This window comes from Phyllostomus hastatus, unplaced genomic scaffold (assembly GCF_019186645.2).
Source record: "Phyllostomus hastatus isolate PE091 unplaced genomic scaffold, TTU_PhHast_1.1 phas_contig_150, whole genome shotgun sequence".
Taxonomy (NCBI): domain Eukaryota; kingdom Metazoa; phylum Chordata; class Mammalia; order Chiroptera; family Phyllostomidae; genus Phyllostomus; species Phyllostomus hastatus.
Window position 1 is genome coordinate 7,624,608 of NW_025333611.1, and position 23,962 is coordinate 7,648,569.

The window sequence follows — 23,962 nt, forward strand, 5'->3', positions numbered from 1 at the left end:
GACAGAACGACGGCATAAGGACTAAATCGGACAATGAAGGCGTGAAAAGTTCAGGCGGCCTACAGTAGGGCTCAGTGAATGGGATTCCTTATCTAATTCAAGTTAATAAAAACATCCCTGCCGTGCCAATAAACTCTCTCACTGTGGCACACAGACCCTAGGTTACTCCTCGTCTTCCACTAAGTCATTTTGATTTAATGTTCAACGGAAATAAACATATTTGTAAAAGTACTTTTTTTCTTTTCAGGAGCCTAGTTGTTAGTGATAAAGAACCACATATTAAGTAGATAGTTGACAAATTTCATTTACTTGCTTTTATATCCACATGATTGTAAAAAAGCAAACAGTGCTAATGGCCACTTCGGTGAACACAGTGCTCGAACCTCAGAAGGGTTACATTCTTTGGACGGGTTTTATGCCCAGGATATCGAACCCCTTGGCCATGACAGCGGCCACTGCTTCGCACAGCAGCATTCGGCCCATGTTCACCTTCAGCACTTTTCCTGGGAGGACAGAAAGAAGACAGTAATTAATTTGTTTTTCTTTTTCAAAATCATTATTAAAGAATCTATGTTACTTCCGGATTTTACTGAGAAGTAAAAAGCCCAACTCACAGATGTTTTGGAGCTTTAACCAGAATCACCTTTACTTTAAACTATAGAGACAATCCAAGAAATAAAGGTGTTTCTGCCCTGGTGGGTGTGGCTCAGTGGATTGAGCGCCGGCCTGTGAACCAAAGGGTCGCAGGTTCGATTCCCAGTCAGGGCACACGCCTGGGTTGTCAGCCAGGTCTGGTCTCTAGTAGGGGGTGTGGGAGAGGCAATGACACACTGATGTTTCTCTCCCTGTCTTTCTCCCTTCTTCCCTTTGTCTAAAATAAGTAAAAACATCTTGAAGTCTATTTTTATCTGATAATAAGGACAACAGATACAAGGTTTGAAATGATAACAACTATAAATTTCATCTTGCCTTTTAAAATTCAGAGTTCTTTCCCAGGCCTCAACTTCTTATGTAAGTATAAACTTTAATATCATGATAATGCTGAGACTCTCTTTTCTAATAAAATTTTAGTTCACAGGAACAACCCTCAGAAATACCCACTTGCCCTGTGACATATTAACTCAGTCTACTTCATTAACTTTGTACCATGACAGAGCAGAAAGCCTAGGGTAAAAACCAAATATATCACTTCCCCACCAAGGGTGGCTTTCCATCACCAGGAACCCCCAGGCTTGCCCTGGCACCCTTCGTCACACTGCCAGTGCTGGAAGCGTCTTATCCCTAATGAGTGCTCTCCCAGTTGTTCTCTTTGGAGCCTTATGGTGTTAGGCCATGTGCACGAGGGCAGGAACACTGGTCTGTCTGGGAGTGGGAAGAATTCCATTAATGCTTTTATTAGAGCTAGTTCAATTTTGTCTGTTATATATGATACGAATAACTGTGAAATTGTTTGGGGAAAAGGGAGAGGAGCAGTTCCATTAATAAAACAAGTTCAGCCCTGGCTGGTATGGCTCAGTGGATTGAGTGCTGGCCTGAGAACCAAAGGGTCGCCAGTTCAATTCCCAGTCAGGGCACATGCCTGGGTTTGCAGGCCAGGTCGCCAGTATGGGGCATGTAAGAGGCAACCACACACTGATGTTTCTCTCCCTTTCTTTCTCCCTCCCTTCCCCTCTCTCTAAAAACAAATAAATAAAATCTTTAAACAACAACAACAACAACAACAACAAACAAGTTCAAAGCTACTCATACCCAATTCAAACAAATACCCCGCTGGTGCCCCATCTGCCATGCAAGCCCTGGAGGCGCCACTCACCAGTCTGTCGATCTTTCTCTACACAGTAGCAGCTGTCGTAGAACTCAGTGAAAGTAGTCGCCAGCTCATAGACATAATCACAGAGCGTGTGGAGAAACAGGTCGTCTAAAATCTTCTGCAGAATCTCAGGGAACCGCAAAATGCACCGGCCCAGTTTCCATTCCTTCTCATGGTCCAAAACGATCCTGGTCTCCCGCGCAGCTTTCTGGAGCATCTCTTCGTCGACGCTGGCCAGACGTGCGATGGACCTGGAAAACCGCGCAGCAACCACCGTCCCTCTCTGTTAGGTGCTCCAGAACACGTACCGAGACGTGACCGGTGTAAACGGAAAGTGGTCATCATTCGATCGGAAGTCGGGCAGTGTTGTGCCCACAATTACCTGATTCTGGTGAAGGCATACAGCAAGTACGCGGCTGTGTTTCCTCTGTCGTCCAGCATTTTGTCAAAGGAGAAGATGTAGTCGTTCAACCGGTTGTGGGAAAGATCAGCGTATTTGATGCAGCCGTAAGCAACAGACGTCTGAGCAGCCTCCAACTCCTCTGCGGTCAAGACCTTACGGAAAAACAGAAACACACCTCACAGCTCACTGCCCACTGTCCCTGTGCCGGTGTCTCACAGACGGAAGAGGAGGCTGGGAGCACCCGCTGGTGCGCCTTTATCAGTAAGCTGCAGAACAACGCGGGCCTATCTACAAAGTAATGAAAGTATAACTCATTGGCTACGCATAACAAAGAACGTTTCTATAAGATACTTGATTTGTACAATAAAATCTGAAAACTAAGGTCAAGTAATGAACGGAAATCAAAGCAGGATGTCAAGAGCAGGAAGAAGACCTCATGCACTGTTTTGCCAATATTTAGTCCCACACTGGAGCATTATTTATAAGGCCACAGTAAGTAAGGATTTCTGTTCTGGACATGATTTGGTAGCTTGCAGTAAACTAACCCTTCCACCAAAAGCAACTATTTAAAAGCTGGAAAAATTGCCCTGCCTGGTATGGCCCAGGGGGTTGGGCGTTGTCTCGCAAACCCATAGGTCGCCGGTTTGGTTCCCAGTCAAGGCACATGCCTGGGCTGTAGGCCAGGCTCCTGGCTGGGGATGTACACGAGGTGCCCGACTGCTGTTTCTCTCGCACATCAGGGTTTCCCTCCCTCTCTTTCTCCCTCCCTTCACCTCTCTGTGAAATAAATAAATAGATAAAATCTTAACCAGAAAAAAATAAATGGTGGAAAAATTATATGAAGCAACAGTCTGAAGTCACCAGACAGCATCAACACAAGCAAAGCTTAGGGGTTCATTCACCTTTGCGATAAGGGACACAAGCCAGTTCCACATCCATCTGGCACTCTCCCCGAGGGCATTTTCCAAGTCCCTGTGTGCTGGACTAGGCAGGACAAAACCCAGGCAGGAAAAAGGCGGTCTCACTGGGGGAAGGCAGTTCAGAGACTGGGGCCGCCAAAGAAGTGAGGACAAAACCACCAAGGAGGGGGAACTGAAGAAGAGTGAAAGAACACAGTCCTTTCCAACCGCCCAGTGGATGGTACTGGAAAGCACGCACGACTCCCAGAGCACAGAGCCGGAGAGAGCAAGCGCGTGGCTGAAGAGATGAAAAGACTTCAGCAGCTGTTTAGGTAAATGTCCTCGTGAGACTACAAGGGGCATATTTCAAGATTAAAAACTCACCCTTTGAGTTAGGCTACACTGAAATAGTTCAGCCCTAACACAGTCTAACTGGAATTCTATACCCAAACAATAAAAATACTATTCAAACCGAAAGTGATATAAGGATATTTTCAAACAAATGCTAACAAAATCTGTCACCAGCAGACTTTCACTACAAAAAATACTAAAAGAAGATCTTCAGACCAAATGAAAATAATCATAGTTGGAAGTAAAAAACTGCAGGAAGGAATAAAGTACACAGGAATAAAAATGTGGATAAAAAGAAAAATACTGCCAGTTTAAAACCAACACCTGGCAAAAACTTGGACAGGTCCTTCATAAAAGAAAACGTCTAAATGGCCAGTAGGCACACGCAAAGGCAGTCAACATCACTCCGCACCAGGGAAATGCACGTGTTAACCGCAGTGAGCGCCTCTGCACACTCGTGAGCAAGGCTGTGATATAAGACGGACGAAACCAGGCGCTGATGGAGACACGGGGCAACTGGAACAACCATGTATTACTGGTGGGAGCTCCCTGGAAATTCTTTTTGAGATTTTATTTATTTATTTCCGGAGAGAGGGTAAGGGAGGGAAAAAGAAACATCAACGTGAGAGAAATATTGATCAGTTGCCTCCCATACACACCCCGTCCAGGGACCGGACCTGCAACCCAATGACGTGCCCTGACTGGGAATTGAACCGGCGACCTCTCGCTCTGTGGGAGGACACCCAACCAACTGAGCCACACCAGTCAGGGCTCCTTGGAAATTTTTAATAAAGTGAAGCACAAGCCCATCCATTGTGTTTCCTATTCTGACGGCTCATCAGTGGTGTAGCGTGGTAGGGGCTGGCTGCTATGCCTACTCTACATACTCTACAAACACTCCCAGGGAAAGGAGCTCAGCAGTCGGAGACTTTAATGCAGGCTGGAAACTCAGAATGCCTCAGTGTGCAGTGGTCTCCCATCACTAGTTCAAGGCAGAGACAGGTGAACTGCCAAAAAAAAAGCAGGGATACTATGCTATATTGACAAAGGAGAAGATGCCATTATTTTGTAAGAGCCAAGAACTGTAGTTTCAAAATAAATGTTCAGCAATTCAACAAACTAACTGTGCAATAAAATCTGAGTAACGTAAGCCTGTGGTAAGTGGACTGAGTCCTTATAATCCTTCACAGTCCCATCAATAAAACAAAAACAGAAACTCACCACACAATGCATGATACACAATATGTAAATAAGGCTTGGAATTACCTTGTCTCGTTCTTTTTCCTTCAACTTGTCCATGGATCGTTTCAGCCCTTCTTCCAAAAGGTCTATGAGGCGCACTGTTTCACCTGAACGCGTTTTAAACTTCTTCCTAAAAAAATTTAATGAAATGTCTAACTAAATGGATTCTGAAACAGACCTGACTTAGAAACCTTTAAAAATGGAGGCGTGACACTGCCCCACTTCAGTCTGCGACCAGGGGAGCACGCAGAAAGAAAGAAACGGGCGCACTTCCAGGGCCTCTCCTCCGGGGCCCTCAACGCGGAGCGCCCTCCGCTCCAGGCCCCTAACGGCTTCTGCACAGGTCCACCTGTGGACCTGTCTTCCATCTGCTCCCTGGACGGAAGAAACACGCCATCTGTTACTTTGTCCATTTTCCTCAACACAAAGTTTGGCTTACTTATTTTACCTTCTTAGAAAAATTATTAGTAAGACACACTTTTGCTTCTAGAATTGTTTGGGAAGTAGGCAAATTCTTAACTGGAATCTCACTAGCATTTCCCTATAGAGTAACCAAACCTGAATGCGGAGTATAATCAGCTGAAGAGCTTAAAAATCCTTCAAACACAATGAAGGTACAATGATGCATTCTTTTCTTTCTCCCATAAAGCCTACCAAAATGAATGTGATACTTCCTATTAAAGCTGTATTTTCAGAAGTGCCTTAGAAAGGATATTCTTGCCCTTTGTCACAGAACTGAAACTCTTCCATTATCTCAGAAACACAAGAGCTACTCCACGATCTTCCTTATGGAAAGCCGTCCCCTCCTCAGGTGTCCAAGACCCTGCAAATCTTCTGTCTGATGAAATGATATCCGTCACAAACTTAGCAAAGGGCTAAGTGAAGCCTTCCTTAACATCACTACTTTGCAAAAACTGTTTTTGTTTTTTTTTTCATTACTCCCTACCTGTGCCTGCCTGGAATTTTTGGTTTTTGTGTCTACTGCTCTGACCAGTGAAGGGATGCATATCTGAATACCAAAAGAGCTTTCAAAAAATAAGCCTACCCCTGACCCGTGTGGTTCAGTTGGTTGGATGCCAGGTGCAAAGCAAAAGGCCACCAGTTGATTCCCAGTCAGGGCACCTGCCTGGGTTGTGGGGTTGGTCCCCAGTTGGGTGCATACAAGAGGCAACTGATTGATGTTTCTCTCTCACATCGATGTGTCTCTCCCTCTCTTTTCCCCTCCCTTTCCCTGTCCTAAAAATAAATAAATAAAATCTTAGCCCTGGCTGGCGTAGCTCAGTGGATTGAGCGCAGGCTGCAAACCAAAGTGTTGCAGGTTCGATTCCCAGCCAGGGTACATGCCTGGGTTGCAGGCCATAACCCCCAGCAACCACACATTGATGTTTCTCTCTCTCTCTCTCTCTCCCCTCTCCCTTCCCTCTCTAAAAATAAAATAAAATCTTAAAAATAAGTAAATAAATAAATAAAATCTTAAAAAAAAGAAAAAGAAGAGGTGTATAAGGGGACTAAATGGCAATGGGAAAAAATACAATAAAAACAAATTAATTAATTAAAAAAAAAAGAAAAAAAGAAGCCTAACACCCATGTTAGACCCAAGCCAGGCCCTGCCCCTGGTGGGCTCAGCGCGGACCCTTTAACACGCCCCACGGAGAGCCGCTCTGTCCCGCGGGCCCTCGCGGGCACTGCGGAGCACCCGGACAAGGCCGGGCCCGGCCGGCGCTCAGTGAACAGGCATCCAAGGGACAGCAAGAAGGTGATTAAATAAAAGGGTAAATCATTTATTGTAAAATATTTTAATGCAGAAAAATCTCACCAAAATATAGGTGGCAAAATCTGTGGGCATTTTAACGTGTGGTAGGCTGCCGCTGGTTAACCATTGTTAAGACTGCTCTTCACTTTAATGGTCTTGGATGCCAGAATTTTATGATGCTGAGAGTGCAGAAATATAAAACAACAACAAAAAATAAATCAACAACAACAAAATCTCATGGCCATCACGTAAGGAAGTTAAATGCCAAGATGTGAACATTGGTGATATCAAAAACAAAAACAAATTTGGTAATTTCACCTAACTGTAGGAATAACCATCTAAATGTCAGTCAACGAAGTCAAAAGTTATGAAACTAGATACTGTAAGCAATACTATGCTCATTGGTCAGCTTTCCAGCACTTTCTTTACGCCATGAACACCACAAGGACCCGAGGACTTCTGATAGCAAACAAGTGCAGCTCTGCAGAAGATGCGTACATTAGGATTAAAAGTGTTCCCTGTTGATGCCAACAAGGTCTTTGATCTTAATGTAATCTCTGTCTATAATAATACCTTGACACACCTAACCTGGCTTTTATATGTTTCATTAGGGCTTTTGCACATTAGCTAGTTGAGCACCTTGAGCTGGTTCCAGTGGTTTTCGTAAGCGTTACTGTCTTTGTGTAATGGTAGTATTTGGGCTGTGTCACCAAATCTAAAATGCCAAAACTTTTAAAGACATGCTGATTAAATAGCTAAATAATCTCTATTGGATGTGAAATGTTAAAAATTTTGTGCCTTGGAATCGAAGAATACTGTGTATAAATAATTGCTTGTATGTATATTTAATTTCATAAAGGCTGAGCACAATGTGGGAAAGAACTTGCTTACAGAAAACCTGAAAGTACGGCTATTGACATGCATGTCTCAATAAACTTAGTATTTTTGAGATGAGCATAAAAATGGAAGCTGTGAATCTTAAAACACAGACATTTGCAAAATGCTTGACATACCCTGTTGAATATTTGGTGTGAAATCTAAGAAGGTACTGTGATAGAAGTTACAATTTAGATCTGTGGAAATGAAAACCCTCTTTAAATCTGTTAAGTCTACAGTTTGTTTCTCCTTCAACTCTGTACAGATCTCCCTAAACGGTTACACTCTCTGGCAGTGACAAGACGGGAGTCCACAACAGCTCAGCTGATTCACCATTAGAGCATAAACAGACTAAACAAATTGTGGACTCTTAAAATTCTGATATGGTATCAAATGAAATGCGGCCTCATCCAAAGAAATTTAGGGGTCAGGCATGTCATTACCACCTTAGACTTCCCGGACTTACTTGTCTTCCCCCAGCACCACACCGAACCCGGCATGAGACACTCGAGTGACTTTAGGGTCATACCAACCCATCATCTGGGCAGCAGCAAATACCGTCTGGAGGTGCACAGACTGCAAAGAAACAGAACAGGACGCTACTTGGTAAACTTTCTGATAATAAAAAAATGACTTAAAGCTTTTTGTGCTTAAGGATAAAGATCTGTAAAATTAAAATCGCTCACAAATCTTGTACGGTAAATATAATTTTAAAAGCTCTTTTTTATTCCCTATATGTGAGAAACAGTAAGAGCAGGGCTGTTATACTTTCTAGGTTCAAAAGTTTTTTAAGCAACTGAATTTAGGGCAGGTTCATGGGCTAAATTCAATTCAATCTCCTGTCACACTACCACCATCTCAGATAGGAATGGCCACTGAGGCTCAGAGAAGGAACACTGTTTCCAGTTTACGGGGACGAGCCAAATAGCTGGGACGTGTCCAAGTTGGACCAAATCCAAACCCATGTTACAACGCTGTTCCCAATTTTAGTCTTTGGGGAAAATTTATAGCCCTCGAGTGCCAAATGCCACCAACCTCACCATACCATCTCACACGCAATCAGATAATGTAAGAACACATACAAATCTACAAACTCACTTGTCCACTGTCCACCACATAGATAATCGCATCTGCTTTTTCCTCATATAGTCTCTGCTTAATCGCAGCCAGGTCAGATGTATCGTATGTGTAACCTCCATCTGATTTTACTATGGTTAAAGGTACGGAGCATCCTGGGACAAATACGATCTTTCTGCCATCATCCACTTGCACAAATCCTAGAAAAAGAATCTTCATTAATAACATTAAAAGAACCCTGAAGAAATATAAATGCTGAGCCGTTACAGGAAATTTATTAGAGAGCTAGGACAGTACATGCTTCTTTTCTCTCCGTGACCTCTACACCTGGGAAAACGGTGACCGTCCCGGTTGTCCGGGCGCCCAGGGTGTCTGCAGGGCACAGGGGAGCGACCCCAACCATCTGCTGGACTTGCACTACACTTGGCTCCCACACTCTTTGCAACACACCTCACTGGAGCCCGCCTGCTGAGCAGACACAGAACACCTAGATTCATGCCTTGTTTTCAAGCTGCAGCTATAGCCTTCCTCTGGGAGGGAGATGCAGTTTCTGTCATTGCCTCTCGAAATGTATTTGAAGAACATGGCAACAATAACGACAGCTATATTTGAGTACTATAACATGCCAAATACTATGCCAAGTGTTATTCAACCTTCACAATAACTCTATGCAATAAATACTATTATTTTTGCTTTTTTACAGGTTGAGAAATGGATGCTTGGTAAGGGCAGTATAAAAATGCAGTGTTTGGAGCATGTTTTTAAGCTTATTAGCCATGTGACCTTGGGAAGTTACTAATTTCTCTGTGCCTCTTTTCTCATCATTTAAAGAATCTTAAAACTGTACTATCTTAAAAGTATGGCCTCCTTGGCCCCAGACTGTGATGGATAAATACCATTTCCCATTCAAGTAACCGGGCTTTCTAAGAGATATCAGATTAGTTGACTTCAGATATAAGGCAGAAAATGTACAAAATAATCCTCAAATATCATATACTAGAAACCAAGTAAACTATCAAACACTATAGGATTCAGCAGGAAAAAAAAAAGAAAAAGAAAAAAAAGAATGAAAGCTAATGTGAGGCAGTTACCACTAGCAAAAATTTGAGCATTGAAAAAATAATAAAGGTAAGTAACTGAAAATATAAAACATATTAACCTCATTTATAATAATGCTAAGAACAACTAAGCTGTCATATCTGGAAGAGGCTAAGAAACTAATTTATTCTTCTGAAAATCAATACAGAAAAACAAAATCAAGCATTTTTACTATCTTATGTAAACTGTACATCAAGATAACCAAATGTGACAAAGTTCAGTACGGCAGTAGTTCCGAGTAACAAAGAAAGAAGTAATGACAGAATTTTCCAGCTGCTAGAACAGTCACGATCAATGGTTGCTAAAACCCTTGGCGGGGGTGGGGTGGGGTGTGGAAGTCCAACAGGAAAATGTAATATATCAGGTGACAACACCTGAACCCATTAACACATCCTAGCATCACAAAAAGAGCCCATCTGACATTGTTTACACTCTTGCAAATAAACAAAAGACAAAACAAGAAAGAAAAGAGAACACAAACCAGATTTTAATCAAGCCTCTTTAGAAAACACAGAAAAAGGAATTATATTAACTAACACCATATGGAAAATTCTATAAAACAAACAGTGCACTTTCTTCAACAACAAAAGAAAAAAAAAGGGAGGGAAGGAAGAGATACCTATGGATTCACAGAACTTAAGACACATACTAAAAAATGTAATGTTCAGACTCTGAAAGAGAAACCCTCGTGATTAAAAGACTGTGAATCTATTTGGGATATTTAAACTCTGATGGGCCATTTAATAATACAAGAGATTATTTTTAATTTTCATGGAGTGATAAATGGTACCATGATTTTGGATTGGGAGTAAGAGCCTGTTCACTTAGATACAAACCAAAATCATTATGGATGAAATTATGTATGATGTAAGTAGTGCAGAGACACAAGGTTGCCCAGTATTCATAACTGTTGAAGTCAGGTGATGAGTACATGGAGTTAGGGGCACTGAATCTATCCATTTTTGCCTTTGTTTAAAAATGTCCATAATAAGCCCTGGCTGGCGAGGCTCAGTGGACGGCGAACTGAAAGGTCGCTGGTTCAATTCCCAGCCATGGCACATGCCTGGTTTGCAGGCCAGGTCCCCAGCTAGGGGCATGGGGGAGGCAGCTGATCATCTCTTGCACATCCCCTCTCTTTCTCCTGTCCTTCCTCTCTCTCTAAAAATAAATAAACAAACGAAATCTCTGAAAAACAATTTCCGTAAGAGTTAAAATGAGTGCCTACCTTTATCTTCAAATTCCTTTACGACATCATTCATTCTATCTTGATAGAAGGACTCTCCCCTCTCTATTAAAGATATGTCCAATGCATTGTAGATTTTGTTAAACTCTAAGGAAAAAAGTCACCGAGTGAAGAAAATGGTTAAGAACTTAACAAACAAACAGCTTACATTAAAAATTTATTATTTAATTGCAATATTTGGAAGGAAGAAAATAATATTTAAGAAATGTATGATACAGAATGATATATACACTGCCATTTTGAAAATGTGGAAAGAATATGGAACATATCAAAATATTAACAGAAAATAATTTTCTTTTTCCTGTCTGCATTTACATATATTCCCTGAAAACAGCATGTATTTCCTGTGTAACTTTTATTTTTTTAAAAATGTGAGAACAAAAAAAGAAACAAAAGCCTTTCATATTTGAGGATCAAATATTTACTAATTTTCTTTTTACAGTTTTTCCTGATGTGCACCATTTACCTGTCTGTCTAGCCGGGTATCTGTGACAAAGCACTACCCTCAGCAGCGTTATAAAACATTTTACGCCCTTGCTGGCGTAGCTCAGTGGATTGAGCGCGGGCTGCAAACCAAAGTGTCGCAGGTTCGATTCCCAGTCAGGGTACATGCCTGGGTTGTAGGCCATGACCCCCAGCAACCGCACATTGATGTTTCTCTCTCTCCCTCCTTCTCCCCGCCTTCCCTCTCTCTAAAACTAAATAAATAAAAAGAAATCTTTAATTAAAAAAATTGTGCAAAAAGTGCATTTAAAAAAAACAAACAAATAAACAAACAAAAACATTTTACCACCTAGTGCTATAAAACAGCCAGCATTAGCCTTCTTTTTTGAAGATCTACTGGCTGTTCTTGTCCATTCATTCTTCAAAGTGACCTTTCCAATTACTCTGTCAGGTCTGAAAACTTGAAATTGTCTTCAATGACAACTGAATTGGAATGAGTAAGGGACTCTGCATGACACCCCACCCAGACACTCTGTTACATCTGCTGTGTATTTCACTGCATTTCAGTCCTGCACATCTCTACAAATCTACTCCTAAGTGGCTTTACTTGTTACTGAAATAGGATCTTTTCTTTTTCTTTTCCACTTTCTTTCCTAATTTTGAATGCCTTTTGAGAAAATTAAATTTTGCAACTGCTTCTTATAATATACTTTCTTAACAGTTGTTTCAGTTTCAGAAAATATTGAAGAAAAAGTCTACTTGCGCCCTGGCTGGCATAGCTCAGTGGATTGAGCGCGAGCTGGGAACCAAAGTGTCCCAGGTTCGATTCCCAGCCAGGGTACATTCCAGGGTTGTAGGCCATAACCCCCAGCAACCGCACATTGATGTTTCTCTCTCTCTCTCTCTCTCTCCCCCTCCCTCCCTCCCCTCTCTAAAACAAACAAATAAATAAATAAAATATTAAAAAAATTTTGTTAAAAAAGAAAGTCTACTTGCTAGTCCTTGAGAGTTTAACATGTCAGTTAGGGTCAACTCTGTGTAATAACTCACGGGCCTACATGCAATAGCACTTTCTGATGAACCAACAAAATCCAGAAACTCACCTTGGCGGGAGACGTCACAGATAAGCTTCCAAGCTTTTATGATATCTGGGTCTTTACTCTGCAGCAGAACCACGCACTGGTACGCTCGCTTCTTAAACTCCTCCTCTGTATCAAATCTCTTCTTGGATTCCTAGGTTCAAGAAGAGAAAACTAAGGTTTATAAAAAGAGCCGACCCTGTATTTTACATTAAGAATTTGTCCATTGGTCAAAAAATAAACAAAATCCATCACAGTGCCAAAGAGTGAGGAAGTGAAAAGTTAAAACACCAGAACACGTGCTCTAGCTCAATGGTCAGGGGCTGTTACACATGCATGTGCCAAAGAACGCTATTATTTCTTCTGAGATACTTTTTCTTGAAACACAAAATTCTAACCACTGTGCTACCTCCACTTTTCTAATTCACAAAAGCCCGCTCGCACCAGTACTCCCGTCTGTTACAGAAGAACAACAAGTAACAGACAACAGGCAGCACTGATTGTTCTGGGCTCTAGTTCCCATTCCAGATGCGGTCCTGGGGGAAGAATTATTTGTCATTACAAATAAAATGGTTTTCACTGTTTTATTTCTATTTTGAAAGCAACATGTTTACTGTAAAAAAATGTGTATATATAATTAATCCTACCCTAAACTAACCAATGATAACAACAACATGCTGCTACATAATTCTAGATATTTCTTTGCAAATACACACCTACGTACTTTAACAAAACCTGGCAATATATGACTTTCCTTTCACTGTGGTTTTAAAATTTAGCAATGTATTATAAACATCTTGCACTAATAGACTTGCCTCATTATACTCAGAGCACAGAATTCCAACAGCTAATTATAACATTAGAGCATTAGTTATTTTTGTTTGATGATATCACTAAATATTTTGGTTGCTTTAAAAATATTTTTGAAGATTTTATTTATTTATTTTTAGAGAGGGGAAAAAGAGGAAGAAAAAGGGGGAGAGAAACATCAATGGGTGGTTGCCTCTCCCGTTGCCCCTAATGGGGACCTGGCCCACAACCCAGGCACGTGCCCTGACTGGGAATCCAACTGGTGACCCTTTGGTTCACAGGCTGGCACTCAATTCACTGAGCCACACTAGCCAGGGCTTCAATTTTTTTTTAAAGCAATGTTTTCTTTGTGTTCTTTTAAAGAGTAATTTATTTTTAGAGAGAGGGGAAGGGAGGGAGAAAGAGAGGGAGAGAAACATGGATGGGAGAAACATCGAGAGCTTGTTTGCAGCCCCAGCTGGCTCCCTGGCCCACGACACAGGCATGTGCCGACTGCGAATCGCACTGGCAACCTGGCCTCTCGGTTCGCAGGCCGGCACTCAATCCACTGAGCCACACCAGCCAGGGCTGTTTCCCAGTTTTTCATTAGAAAATATTTACCAAAAGACAAAAAAATCCCCACCCCAGAAATGTTTACGTTTTAATGTAATAATCCTATTCTCGGGAAGTTGTCTATCATGAGAAAATCATCATAAAAAGGAAAAAAACCTACAAGTACAACATCATTCACTAAGTAAGAGCCCCCCAAATTGGGGACAAATAAACAACAGATTAATATAAACTTTGGTATACCAATACCACAAAATCCAAGCAGCTGTACATCCAGTAACATGGAAGAGTTTACAATAGCCCTGGCTGGTGTGGCTCAGTGGGTTAGTGGGTTATCCTGAAAACTGAAAGGTCACCGGTTTGATTCCCGGTCAGAGCACGTGCCTGGGCTATTGGCCAGGTCACTGGCTGGGGGAGTGAGAGAAGCAATTTATCAATGATTCTCTCATACATCGAGGTTTCTCTGCCTCGTTCCCCTTCCCTTCCCCTCTCTCTAAAACTAAATAACAGAAAGAAAGAGTTTACATTTTCAAAATATATAAAATTAAGAGGAAAACAACAGCATCAAAAGCATTTTAGCCCCAGCTAGTGTGGCTCAGTGGGTTGAGTGCTGGTCTGAGAACCAAAAGGTCACCAGTTTGATTCCCAGTCAGGGCATGTGCCTGGGTGGAGGGCCAGGTCCCCAGCTGGGGGCATGTGAGAGGCAACCGATAACATCGATGTTTCTCTCCCTCTTCCTCCCTCCCTTCGCCCCTCTCTAGAAATGAATAAATAAAAGCTTAAATAACATGCTTAAAAGAAAACATTTTAAATACTAGGAAGGGATAGAAAAAAGTTAAATATTAAAATATATTTTGATTAACAAACCCCTAAACTCACTTAATAATAGGTAATGTGGTAGGATTTAATTTTTTCCATACACAAACACAAAAGCGAATGTGTTAAAGGGGTGGGGAGTTTTACAACTTTTATTTAGACCCACAGTAGCTTCAAATACTATTCTGAACTCTCTAGGGAAAGTAAATAGTTACAATGAATGGTAAACACACAAATAATATAACAATAACTGGTATCAAACCTTATAAAAGGCCTGAAGATCCCCAATAGGAGGCGAAACGGTTAAGTAGTCTGGAAATTTATCTTGCAGGTGAGCGATGAGCATGCCAAACTGGGTCCCCCAATCTCCCAGGTGGTTTAATCTAAAACCAGTCAGAAAACATGAAATAATTTAAAAATGACAAACATGATTAATTTAGGGGAATGATATTCCATTAGCAACCACCCACATCTAGGTGCCGGCACATCGCGCCATTTATTCACTTGGTTCTCCAGCTGTCTTGAGAGCTCTGCGAGAGTCAGAGACCACGCCTGCTGTCTTTACCAACGCGCTGTGCTTTGCCATGTGCAAGGCACGCTTTTTTGTGCAAATTTTTGAAGGAAAAAATAAGGACATGCATTATACAATGGTATAATGGCTATATACTATGGGTATAATAATCTCATGTATGTGTTCAAACACGTGTGTGCTCATTTACACGGGAGCACCTTCTACACGGCGAGATGTGGCACATCCAGTAACACAGGCTGAACAAACCAGGCCTCCAGGATTTGTTAAATGAACGAAGTTTCTATCAACGGACTGTGATCTTTTTATTGTGCAGTTAACTGGGACAATGACAGCTGAGCCAATGTTGGTCATTACCACAATTTTGTGAAAATTTAACTTTTCAACCAATTATCTCTGTAATTTATACTGCAGTTCTCAAGTATCAATGGACAAAATTCTACAAAATATGTCAATTCAACCACTTTGCATCCCTTACTGCTTTTAATTAATCTCAGATCACCAGATCACCTCTTAACTGGATTATTACAATAGACTTCTAACCCATAAACTGTGGTTCTCCCTTCTTTGCCTGGCTTATTTACAGAAGCCAGAGAGATCTGTGATTAGATTACAGACTAAAATTATTGTGCCCTGCTTAATTGGGTTTCATGGAAGTCACATTTTTGACAAATTAAAGGTAAGACCCTCCACCAGCAAAAATAATTACGACTCACTTTTACTGTGGTGGTCCTTAGCAGAACCTGGAGACCACTAACCCAGACTCTCCAGCAGCTCCCCATTACACTACGAGATAAAACCCCAACTTCTACCATGGCCTACAAGGTCCAGCAAAACCTGTCCCTTGCCAGCCTCTCCCTGTACCAGAGTATAAACACCTGGCATGCAGGAGGTACTCAAGAAATATTTGTGGAATGAATGGCAGGGGGCAGGGGGATAATTTTTTTTCCTTGGTTCCACCCCCAGAGAACCTAAAAAGTCATTAGTTCAGAGGAGAGGCCCAGGACACAATTTATTTTAAAAAACCCACTGGATGATCAGAGGCCAAACCACACTCACGAATCACTGACTTAGTCAAAGATTCTTTCTCAAGGGACACTCATTGTTTTCTACTGAGCTTTCCAAAGGCAAGAGCACACACCTTAGCACATCGTATCCTGCAAATTCAAAGAGGCGGCACATGCTCTCTCCTATGATGGTTGACCTGAGATGGCCCACGTGCATCTCTTTAGCTATGTTGGGAGAAGAAAAGTCCACTACCACCTAGGATAGAAAGAAAAAAGAAAGACTTTTATAAACAACGATGTTACACTATAATTATGTAATGTGATAAATATAGCTACAGAGGCAATCATATTACAACATGTAAATAAATCAAAATAACACATTATACACCTTAAGTTTACACAATGTAATTCACATGTCAAATAAATGCAAGAGATTTTAAAAGGGACATAAACATTTTATTCTGCTAACACATTCATTAATAACATATATAATAGTAATCCCAGACTTAAATAGTAGCTTGTCTTGTAATTCAACTGCATTAAGTCTTCTGATGAATCTATCTGTCCATCATCAATTGAAAAAGAATCAGATTTGTTTATACAAATTATCTATGCTCTATTTCAGCAATACTTCCAAGACATTAGCTGGCTACCTCAAATGCCTTCCGAAACGAAGTGCAGAGAAAAATCACGTCACAAGCGAGATCCAGGAAGAAGGCTACACTGCAGCTATACTCATAACCTCAAATATTAATGATTAAATCTCAACATGAGATGTGAAAGCCCAGTGATAGCTTCTCCTATAGTTTTAAGTATCAGTCTATCAATTAGAAGTGTACATATACCTTTTTGTTCTCTCCAAGGGCAGGCAGTTGGACACCATTCACCAGGAGACTGGTCAACTGTTTTGATACGAAGTCCTTCCGCAAGTGGACATTGATAAAACCTAATGAACAGTACAGGGGAGAAAAAGATCAGATGGCCCCCGTCTTTAAGGACCGTTCTCCCCAAAGACTTTCTCGACTTCTCTCACGCTGGCCCCAGGCACTGACCTGGCTCGGGCAGCACTCTTCGGGATCCCGACACCCCTGGGGCCTCGCCTTGAGCCCTGCTGGCAGCCCCGTCCCTGCACTGGCCTCAACCCTGGCCGCTCTGCTGAAAGCTCACTTGATTCGGGGCCCCTTCACTCCCAGCAAATGATCTGTTCACCTCTTACCAGAAAACAGGCACAGACTTATCTGTCATGACCTATCTTTTTGCTGATGGAAGAACTCAGTCAAAAGGAAGCACAGTAACTCAGCTAAGATCAGGCAGCTAAGTCTAGACTAAAACTTCAATTTCCTAACTCTCAATTCAAGGTGCTTTCACCATCTTGTTCAGTACAGAAGTCTTAATCCTCCATTTATATTTAAAAATGGTTTTCATTTTTATTTCAAAAAGGATTCAGCATCAATACAACTGCTTAAGAAGGGTAACATTGTCATACCAGGACCCGCAATTTCAACTTTTTCAATACAGTCATTGTCTGGGAGGTGTTTGGTAATGTTTTCAGCAATTTCTCTCGGATTAACTCTCTGTTCCTTGGTTTTGAGCATCTATAATACAACACAGAAAATTCATTACACAACAGGTTTCAGCAAGTGACTAAGAAATGCACACTGACAAACCACTAGATGCATTTGACGTAGACCAACAAAACACAGAGGCAGGTAAGTCCAATGACTTGTAAGTGGACAGATTAAAGAATCAAGCATCGCCCTGGCTGGTGTGGCTCAGTGAATTAAGCTCCAGCCTACAATCCACAGGGTTGCCAGTTCAATTCCCAGTCAGGGCACATGCCTGGGTTGCCAGCCAGGTCCCCAATAGGGGGCGTATAAGAGGCAACCATTCACTGATGTTTCTCTTCCTCTCTTTCTTCCCCCCTTCCCCTCTAAAAATAAATAAATAAAATCTTTTTTTAAAAAAAGCATGAAGCATCAACAGTCTCAAGAATACAGCAGTGCCAAAACCACATGATGTCCATTTCAAAATGAACTGCCACGCATACCTGTAACCTTTTAATGAAGACAGAATAAAGTTTTTAGTTCTTACACTCATTTCCAATGTATTTACTTTTCTAACTTTCAAACCATGAAAGTGTGCAATACACAGACTTGGGTAATAACAAGCACCCTTATAAACTTAAATCCAATGAAGGCACATAAAAATTGTCTGGGAAGAAAATCTGGACTCTGATTAACCCTTTCTATTCAACAACCAAAAAAGAAAGCAAAGCCCCAAAGCAGCGCAATTAACCACAAACACATTAGACAACGTAGCTGTTAAAAACAGGGAATTCTGACCAAAAATGAAATACAACAGCCCATCTCAAAGCCACCACAGTTGCATCAAATATGTGATGAAAATGCTGGTGTTGGCACATGGCTAACTCTTCATCCTCGACCTTGCAACGCTCACCAATAACACGCCACAACCCCAGACACAACCGGGGAAGTACAGAAACAAAGCAGTGCCAATACCAACTACTGCCCTGAACTATTGATAATACACGGAAAATCTAATGGACTATTCAAGTCTGTGCCCTTTAAAAATTAAACACATACATTCCCTTTTCTCAGGTTCTCCAGCATTGTGGAAAATGTCCTTTTTACTGAGGATATATAATAATTTGCTATAAATTATGTAGATGGTAAATATGATGATGAAGTGCAGGAAAATCAAATCACGAAGAGTGCTTCAGAATAACGCAGTCACCTGAGAGATGCCCATAGCGCTGTTGCACTGATAGTCCCCAAACTTGGGCTGCTGACTGGGCGTCACTATGAGCGGAGGGTTTTCCAAATCGGGATATGCGGCCCTAATGGCACAGCCAAAGATCTCTTGCAGGCGGCTGTTGATGTTAATCATGTTTTTAGTTGGTTTGCTCCTTTCGGCTTGAAGACTCTGTAAGAAGAGAGTAAAAATATCTCAATAAAATATTAAATAATCATATGAAAACTTCCCAAACACTTTGAAAGAACTTTCAATGTCCTGAGAAGAACCAAAAGGTAACACACACACCCCCAGTTCAATGCTCTCACATCTGGGGCATGCTGAGAAAAGCCACAGGTCATGTCTGTGCCCCCACGCGTGGGAAAAGCCCCAAGTTCTTCTTCTTTAGTTATGTTATCAGAACACGAACTGGAAGTAGGGAGTACAGAGGGCTGACTAAATCATCTTCTTAGCTTCTCTGACGTTCTGAAAAAATAGTATAACATTTGATATATATATATATTTCAAATGCTGAAAACCCTATGTACAAAAACTAGGCAAAAAACCTTGTAAAGTACATGACTATCTAACTACTATGCTGTACACCTGAAATGAATATAAAATTATATTGAATGTAAACTGTAATTGAAAAATAAAATTTAAAAAATAAAAAAAATGTATTCACATGTTCTCTTCATTAAAACGTTGATCTCTTCCAGGCATGAAATGTATTTATCTGATAGGCTGTTTTGTCTTACTGTTTCCTGTGAAGTGGAACACATTGTTTAAGACGGAGTGGAATTAGCCACCTCTACTATTACTACACTTACCATACCTTCTCAAAATGATGTGTCTCGCTCACCAGACTTCCAGAGGCAGGAAAAGTGCTTATTTGTGGCTTTATCCCTGGCCCCCCTGCACTGTACCTGCCAGGTAGCAGGTCAAGAAATGGTGACTGGATGTATGTGCTTGTAATGGACTACAAACAAAAATGTCACTCACTCACTAATCACAATTTTATGTAAACGCAAATGGCAATGATGGCAACATCAGTGGCAACGATAATAAAAGCTATTATTAGAGTAGCACCGTGTGCTACTAGACACATTATCTTACTTCATCTACACAACAGAACTGAGTCACCATCACCGCCACTTCCGTGTGGGCTTGAGATTAAGGAACTTGCCACAATTAACAGAGGAGAAGTGGCAAAGTTCAGGTTCAAACTCAGTACTACTGGAGTGCAGAGTCCCAGTTCTACACTTGACCTAATTACCCCCTCAACCATACGGATTTAAGTTTTTAGTTAATCAGTAACTGATCCCCTCTGTGATAACACTCAAAAAAGGGGGAAGATTTGCTTTGTACAATCTAAAGAGTCCCAACAGCAAATACTAAAGTTATTCAGATAGGATCCTAAAACCCAAAGCCTACTAGAAATAAGCTTAATCTTGGTATTTTTAAAGAACAGGGGTACTAGTATACATGCACATGTTCTTTTTGGTGTATATATATTTCTGAACACACATATATGAATCCATCTACCATGCAATTTAGTATTTGATGTAATTTAGTATTTGATAAAATGTAATCCTTTTTCCCCAAGACGTTTTACCTGTGCAAGTCTCTTCTCTCCCCACGTGGTAAAAAGTTCCACGAAGTTAAGAAATACTACATATGACACAAGCATGTCTACTATAACTCAACACCTCACATTATGCCAAAAATTGTATCATAAAAATAACAGAGCTGATGAGAAAATCAGCATCAGAAGCAGATCACTCAAAACCTACATGACTCCGTGAAAGAGTACTATCACCATGGCAACCTTAGCATCATCACTGTTAGAGAGGTGTCTGTAATTCCTCCTGAGTACTAAATAAACAGGAGACTACCTTTAAAAGCAATATGGACAGACAGGTCAATGGAAGGGGGATTGCAAGAGCTGAAGCTGCTGAGTTACTGAAGACAAAGGCAAAACGCCTGAGACAAACCGTCCAGTGAGTGTTCCTAAGCCAGAGCACGTGGCCAGAGCGAGCCAGGAGCAGGGGTGGGGGAATGGGCATCCCAAACTGTACTTTTTTCTGTCTGTGGCTTGCTATTTTCTGTTGTGTTTGTGTGCCTGGTGTTTAGCTCAGGCGCCGTTACTCAGGGGGCCAAAGTATTTGTGGAACAACCAATGTGCCTTGCACATGACACTCCCCTCTTAAAACCTGAGAGGTAATTTGTACTATGGACACGCATATTTGAATACACTACACTTCCTTTTGTCTCTTTTATGTAGCCACTTGCATATGCTAGGCATTTAATAATCCCTTTGAATGGAAATAAACAGAATAGACAAATGAGTATAAATAAGTGCGAATGAATGAGGTAATCAAAACCATTAAGACATCTGGGGGAGATTCCATGGGGAAGAAATTTTGTGGTTTCAGCAGACTCGAAGACAAAGCTGCCTGGAGCAGAGCAGACCACACACAGGCAATGACGAAGAGCTCAGGGGAGTGGGGCAGCTGGAGAGTACGAGGGGCAAACGGGACCCCAGCCCGTGCGGCCTGGCTGGGAGCAGGGCGCACACTGGAGGGCAACCATGGAGTCAGGCAACCCCCAGGGTGTGTCATCGGTGGGCCCGAAGGCAGGCCGAGCCATGAAACCCCAGCTAAAGCCAACTCCGTTTTTTTGACAAAACAGGCAGCACTCTTAGAGCATGAAGCTATCAAACAACAAACACAGCACAGGCTACCTGGGGAGAAATTGTTCTGAAATATTCACTGGAAAAAGAACTCAACCATTATGACACTATAAATTAGAAAAATAAGACTGTAAGATAACCAGCTTAGGCAGAGGAGGACTGGGGGTATATTTTGAAACATTTCCCTTTGAACGATTCACTTATTTAAACTTCAAAAAATATTTTTTTAATAAAAGGCACAGGCATAAACTGTTGAAAGGAATGTCCCAACATACTTGAAGCTAACTTCACGCTGGCCGAGCATGTGGTATGTCAGAACATTCCAAAGGGGGAGGACAGGTCGGCCCCGACTCCTCCATTACTTGCACCAACAACTTAGTGCTCACTTATCTAAGGCGGGAGAAAGAACAGGGTTCCTTTACTCCTTCCCCAAATTCCTCAGGGTAAACCTTCTCGGGTAACAAGGGGTTTTTTAAAGATACAAGAAGTCAAAGTGTAGCATGAAACCAGCACCACCGGACTCACCCTTCGAAGGATATTCAGTCGATACTTTAACTTTAAACTTTCTTCCAGCAACTGCTCCAGATCTGGAGAAGTGACTAAACAGCCCCCGGTTTTCAACTGATCGATTTCAAGAGTCAGAGACTTAATCTCTTTTTCCTGTGAAAGAAAAGGTACTCTGTTTGTTCCAGCATGGCTGACGACTTCCGCGATGTAATCAACTGCACCATGAACTTCCTCCACACCCCTCTGCACCAGGGCACGACACAGGGGGCAGGGAGGAAGGGCTTTCCCTTCGATAAGTTGTGACTTTCCTTCCTCAAGGTCTTTGATGGCATTAGCAGATGACCCTCGACAAGACGAAGACATCGAGTGTGTCGGGAGAGAGGGATGGGAGTGTTAACCACACACGGGGGTAAGCCTCATATCCCTCGTTTCTTTCTTTGGCTCAAGTGTTTCGCCTTTTGCCCTTTTTAGGACAAAATGACTTTCCCAATTTTTTCCCTCTGTTTCCAGTGCCTGAGGTCCTAGACCAGGCTTTTTACTCTAATACCTAAAATTAAAGCCAATTCAGAAGTAAGTAAAGCGTCTAACCTAACCGCATTCATTACTCAGGGAGAGAGGCTTCACTTGAAATTTCAGAATGTTTACCAGCACCTAACCACAACCACAAAACAAACAAAAAACAGGTGCCACGAATAAATACACATTAGCTGCCCTAAACACTTCGGAAATTGCATCTGTAATTCTTACCACACCCCAGCGGAGAGGTGCTTATATCCAGGCACTGACAAAGGACATATGCTTAGAGCAGTAAAGAACTTGCCAATTTACTCGACCAACTTGACTCTGACTGCTGCCTGGCTACTTTAGAGCACTTCCCTTCCTCTCAGCCCTCCCACTATCACAAGCTGTGAGTGTGAAGGCAGAGAGCAAACTCCTGTTTGATGATAAATCCACTCCGCGGGCTTTCTAAAATCCCACTTGCTTCGTATCATGGACATACAGGTGGCTGAGCTGCAAATCAGAGCGCAGGGTTCCTGCTCTTATCCCCTTCGCACTTGGCCTGTCCCCGGCCTTCCCCCGCAAGAGGCCACGTGTGCGCAGGGAAGGAGGGACAGTGAGGAGTGGCTGTAAAGAGCTCCTTAGGCTCCAGCCCCGAGAGGGCGGGACCCGCCGCTCCGCAGAACCTCGCTGTCACCCGGGCCCTGAAACGATGGGTTCTCTCCATCCCATCCCCGGATGGGCGTTCACTTCCGAGGCAGCGCAGGCCCGGGACTCGGGACCCCGCCGCCCGCGTCGGAGAGGGACAGGGCGGCCCCCGCCTCATGGCCGCCGCTCTGGCGGAAGCTGGGGCCAGATTCCTCCCCTCCAAGCACTTCCACTGGCCTCAAGCGGACCCACCTGCTGCAGCAGCCGGGAGGACCACTGAGCCACCAACGGGTCCATCCTCCTGTCAGGGGCTCAAGCAACAAGTAGCCGGAAGCGGAAACGGCCAGCACTGCCCGGAAGCGGAAGCCCTCGCCTCCCGTGGTCTGGAGGCTCAGCGGGTGCGGCCGCCTCTGCTGCCCCCTGGCGGGATCCAGGGTGCACTGCGTGGAGAACCCACAGGGGAGACGGCCTGGATGAGTGTGGGCGCTCTTGGGTTCCGCTTTCGGGGGAGGGCGGAGGGGAATGGGACCAGAGCTGCTCCGGGCTAGGACTGACTTGGACAGTCTTTTGCCTACTGCCTCCGTCTCTCAAAGGCTTCAGTTCACCCCTCTGTGAAATGGGCGCGTAACTTACAAAATCTGTGTATGTATTCAACAAGCATTTACTCTGCGCTGCAAAGTGCCAGACACTATTCCAGGCTCTGGAAACAAGTTAGACCAGGTCCGGGGCTCTCATGTAGGCTACGTTCTGGAGTGAAGAGATACACTAGACAAAAAAGTAAGTATCAGAGTCAAGGAAGCCCTCCCTGAGTGTGTGGCATTAGGAGTTAAAATGTTGAATAGCTAAGCTGGGATGTAAATTCCGAGGACTGGGGCCTTAA

General features: G+C 42.5%; 1 protein-coding gene across 3 annotated transcripts; it reads right to left on the bottom strand.

The window, feature by feature from the left end:
• Positions 1-288: 288 nt before the first annotated feature.
• RARS1 (arginyl-tRNA synthetase 1) lies at positions 289-23,467 on the bottom strand. Of its 3 annotated transcripts, none has more exons than XM_045828549.1 (15): positions 23,335-23,467; positions 21,955-22,089; positions 18,741-18,929; positions 17,473-17,581; positions 16,832-16,932; positions 16,121-16,242; positions 14,713-14,833; positions 12,300-12,429; positions 10,735-10,839; positions 8,433-8,611; positions 7,801-7,910; positions 4,730-4,835; positions 2,193-2,365; positions 1,814-2,061; positions 289-503 (listed from the first exon to the last, which is right to left on the bottom strand). In XM_045828549.1, exons 1-15 carry the CDS (start codon positions 23,377-23,379, stop codon positions 394-396), a joined length of 1,983 nt encoding a protein of 660 aa, XP_045684505.1. In that variant the 5' UTR covers positions 23,380-23,467; the 3' UTR covers positions 289-393. The 3 variants fall into 3 exon arrangements, with proteins under 3 accessions (XP_045684505.1, XP_045684515.1, XP_045684524.1); XM_045828559.1 differs by lacking the exon at positions 23,335-23,467 and adding an exon at positions 22,937-23,082; XM_045828568.1 differs by lacking the exon at positions 23,335-23,467 and adding an exon at positions 22,684-22,830.
• Positions 23,468-23,962: the final 495 nt, after the last annotated feature.

Coding starts and splice junctions, on each gene's coding strand:
- RARS1 (XM_045828549.1), bottom strand. CDS start 23,379: ATGGACCCGTTGGTGGCTCAGTGGTCCTCCCGGCTGCTGCAGCAG. Junction 22,090..23,334: donor CCTCCCGGCTGCTGCAGCAG/GTGGGTCCGCTT, acceptor TTTCTTTCACAG/GAAAAAGAGATTAAGTCTCT. Junction 504..1,813: donor AGAGAAAGATCGACAGACTG/GTGAGTGGCGCC, acceptor CTGTCCTCCCAG/GAAAAGTGCTGAAGGTGAAC.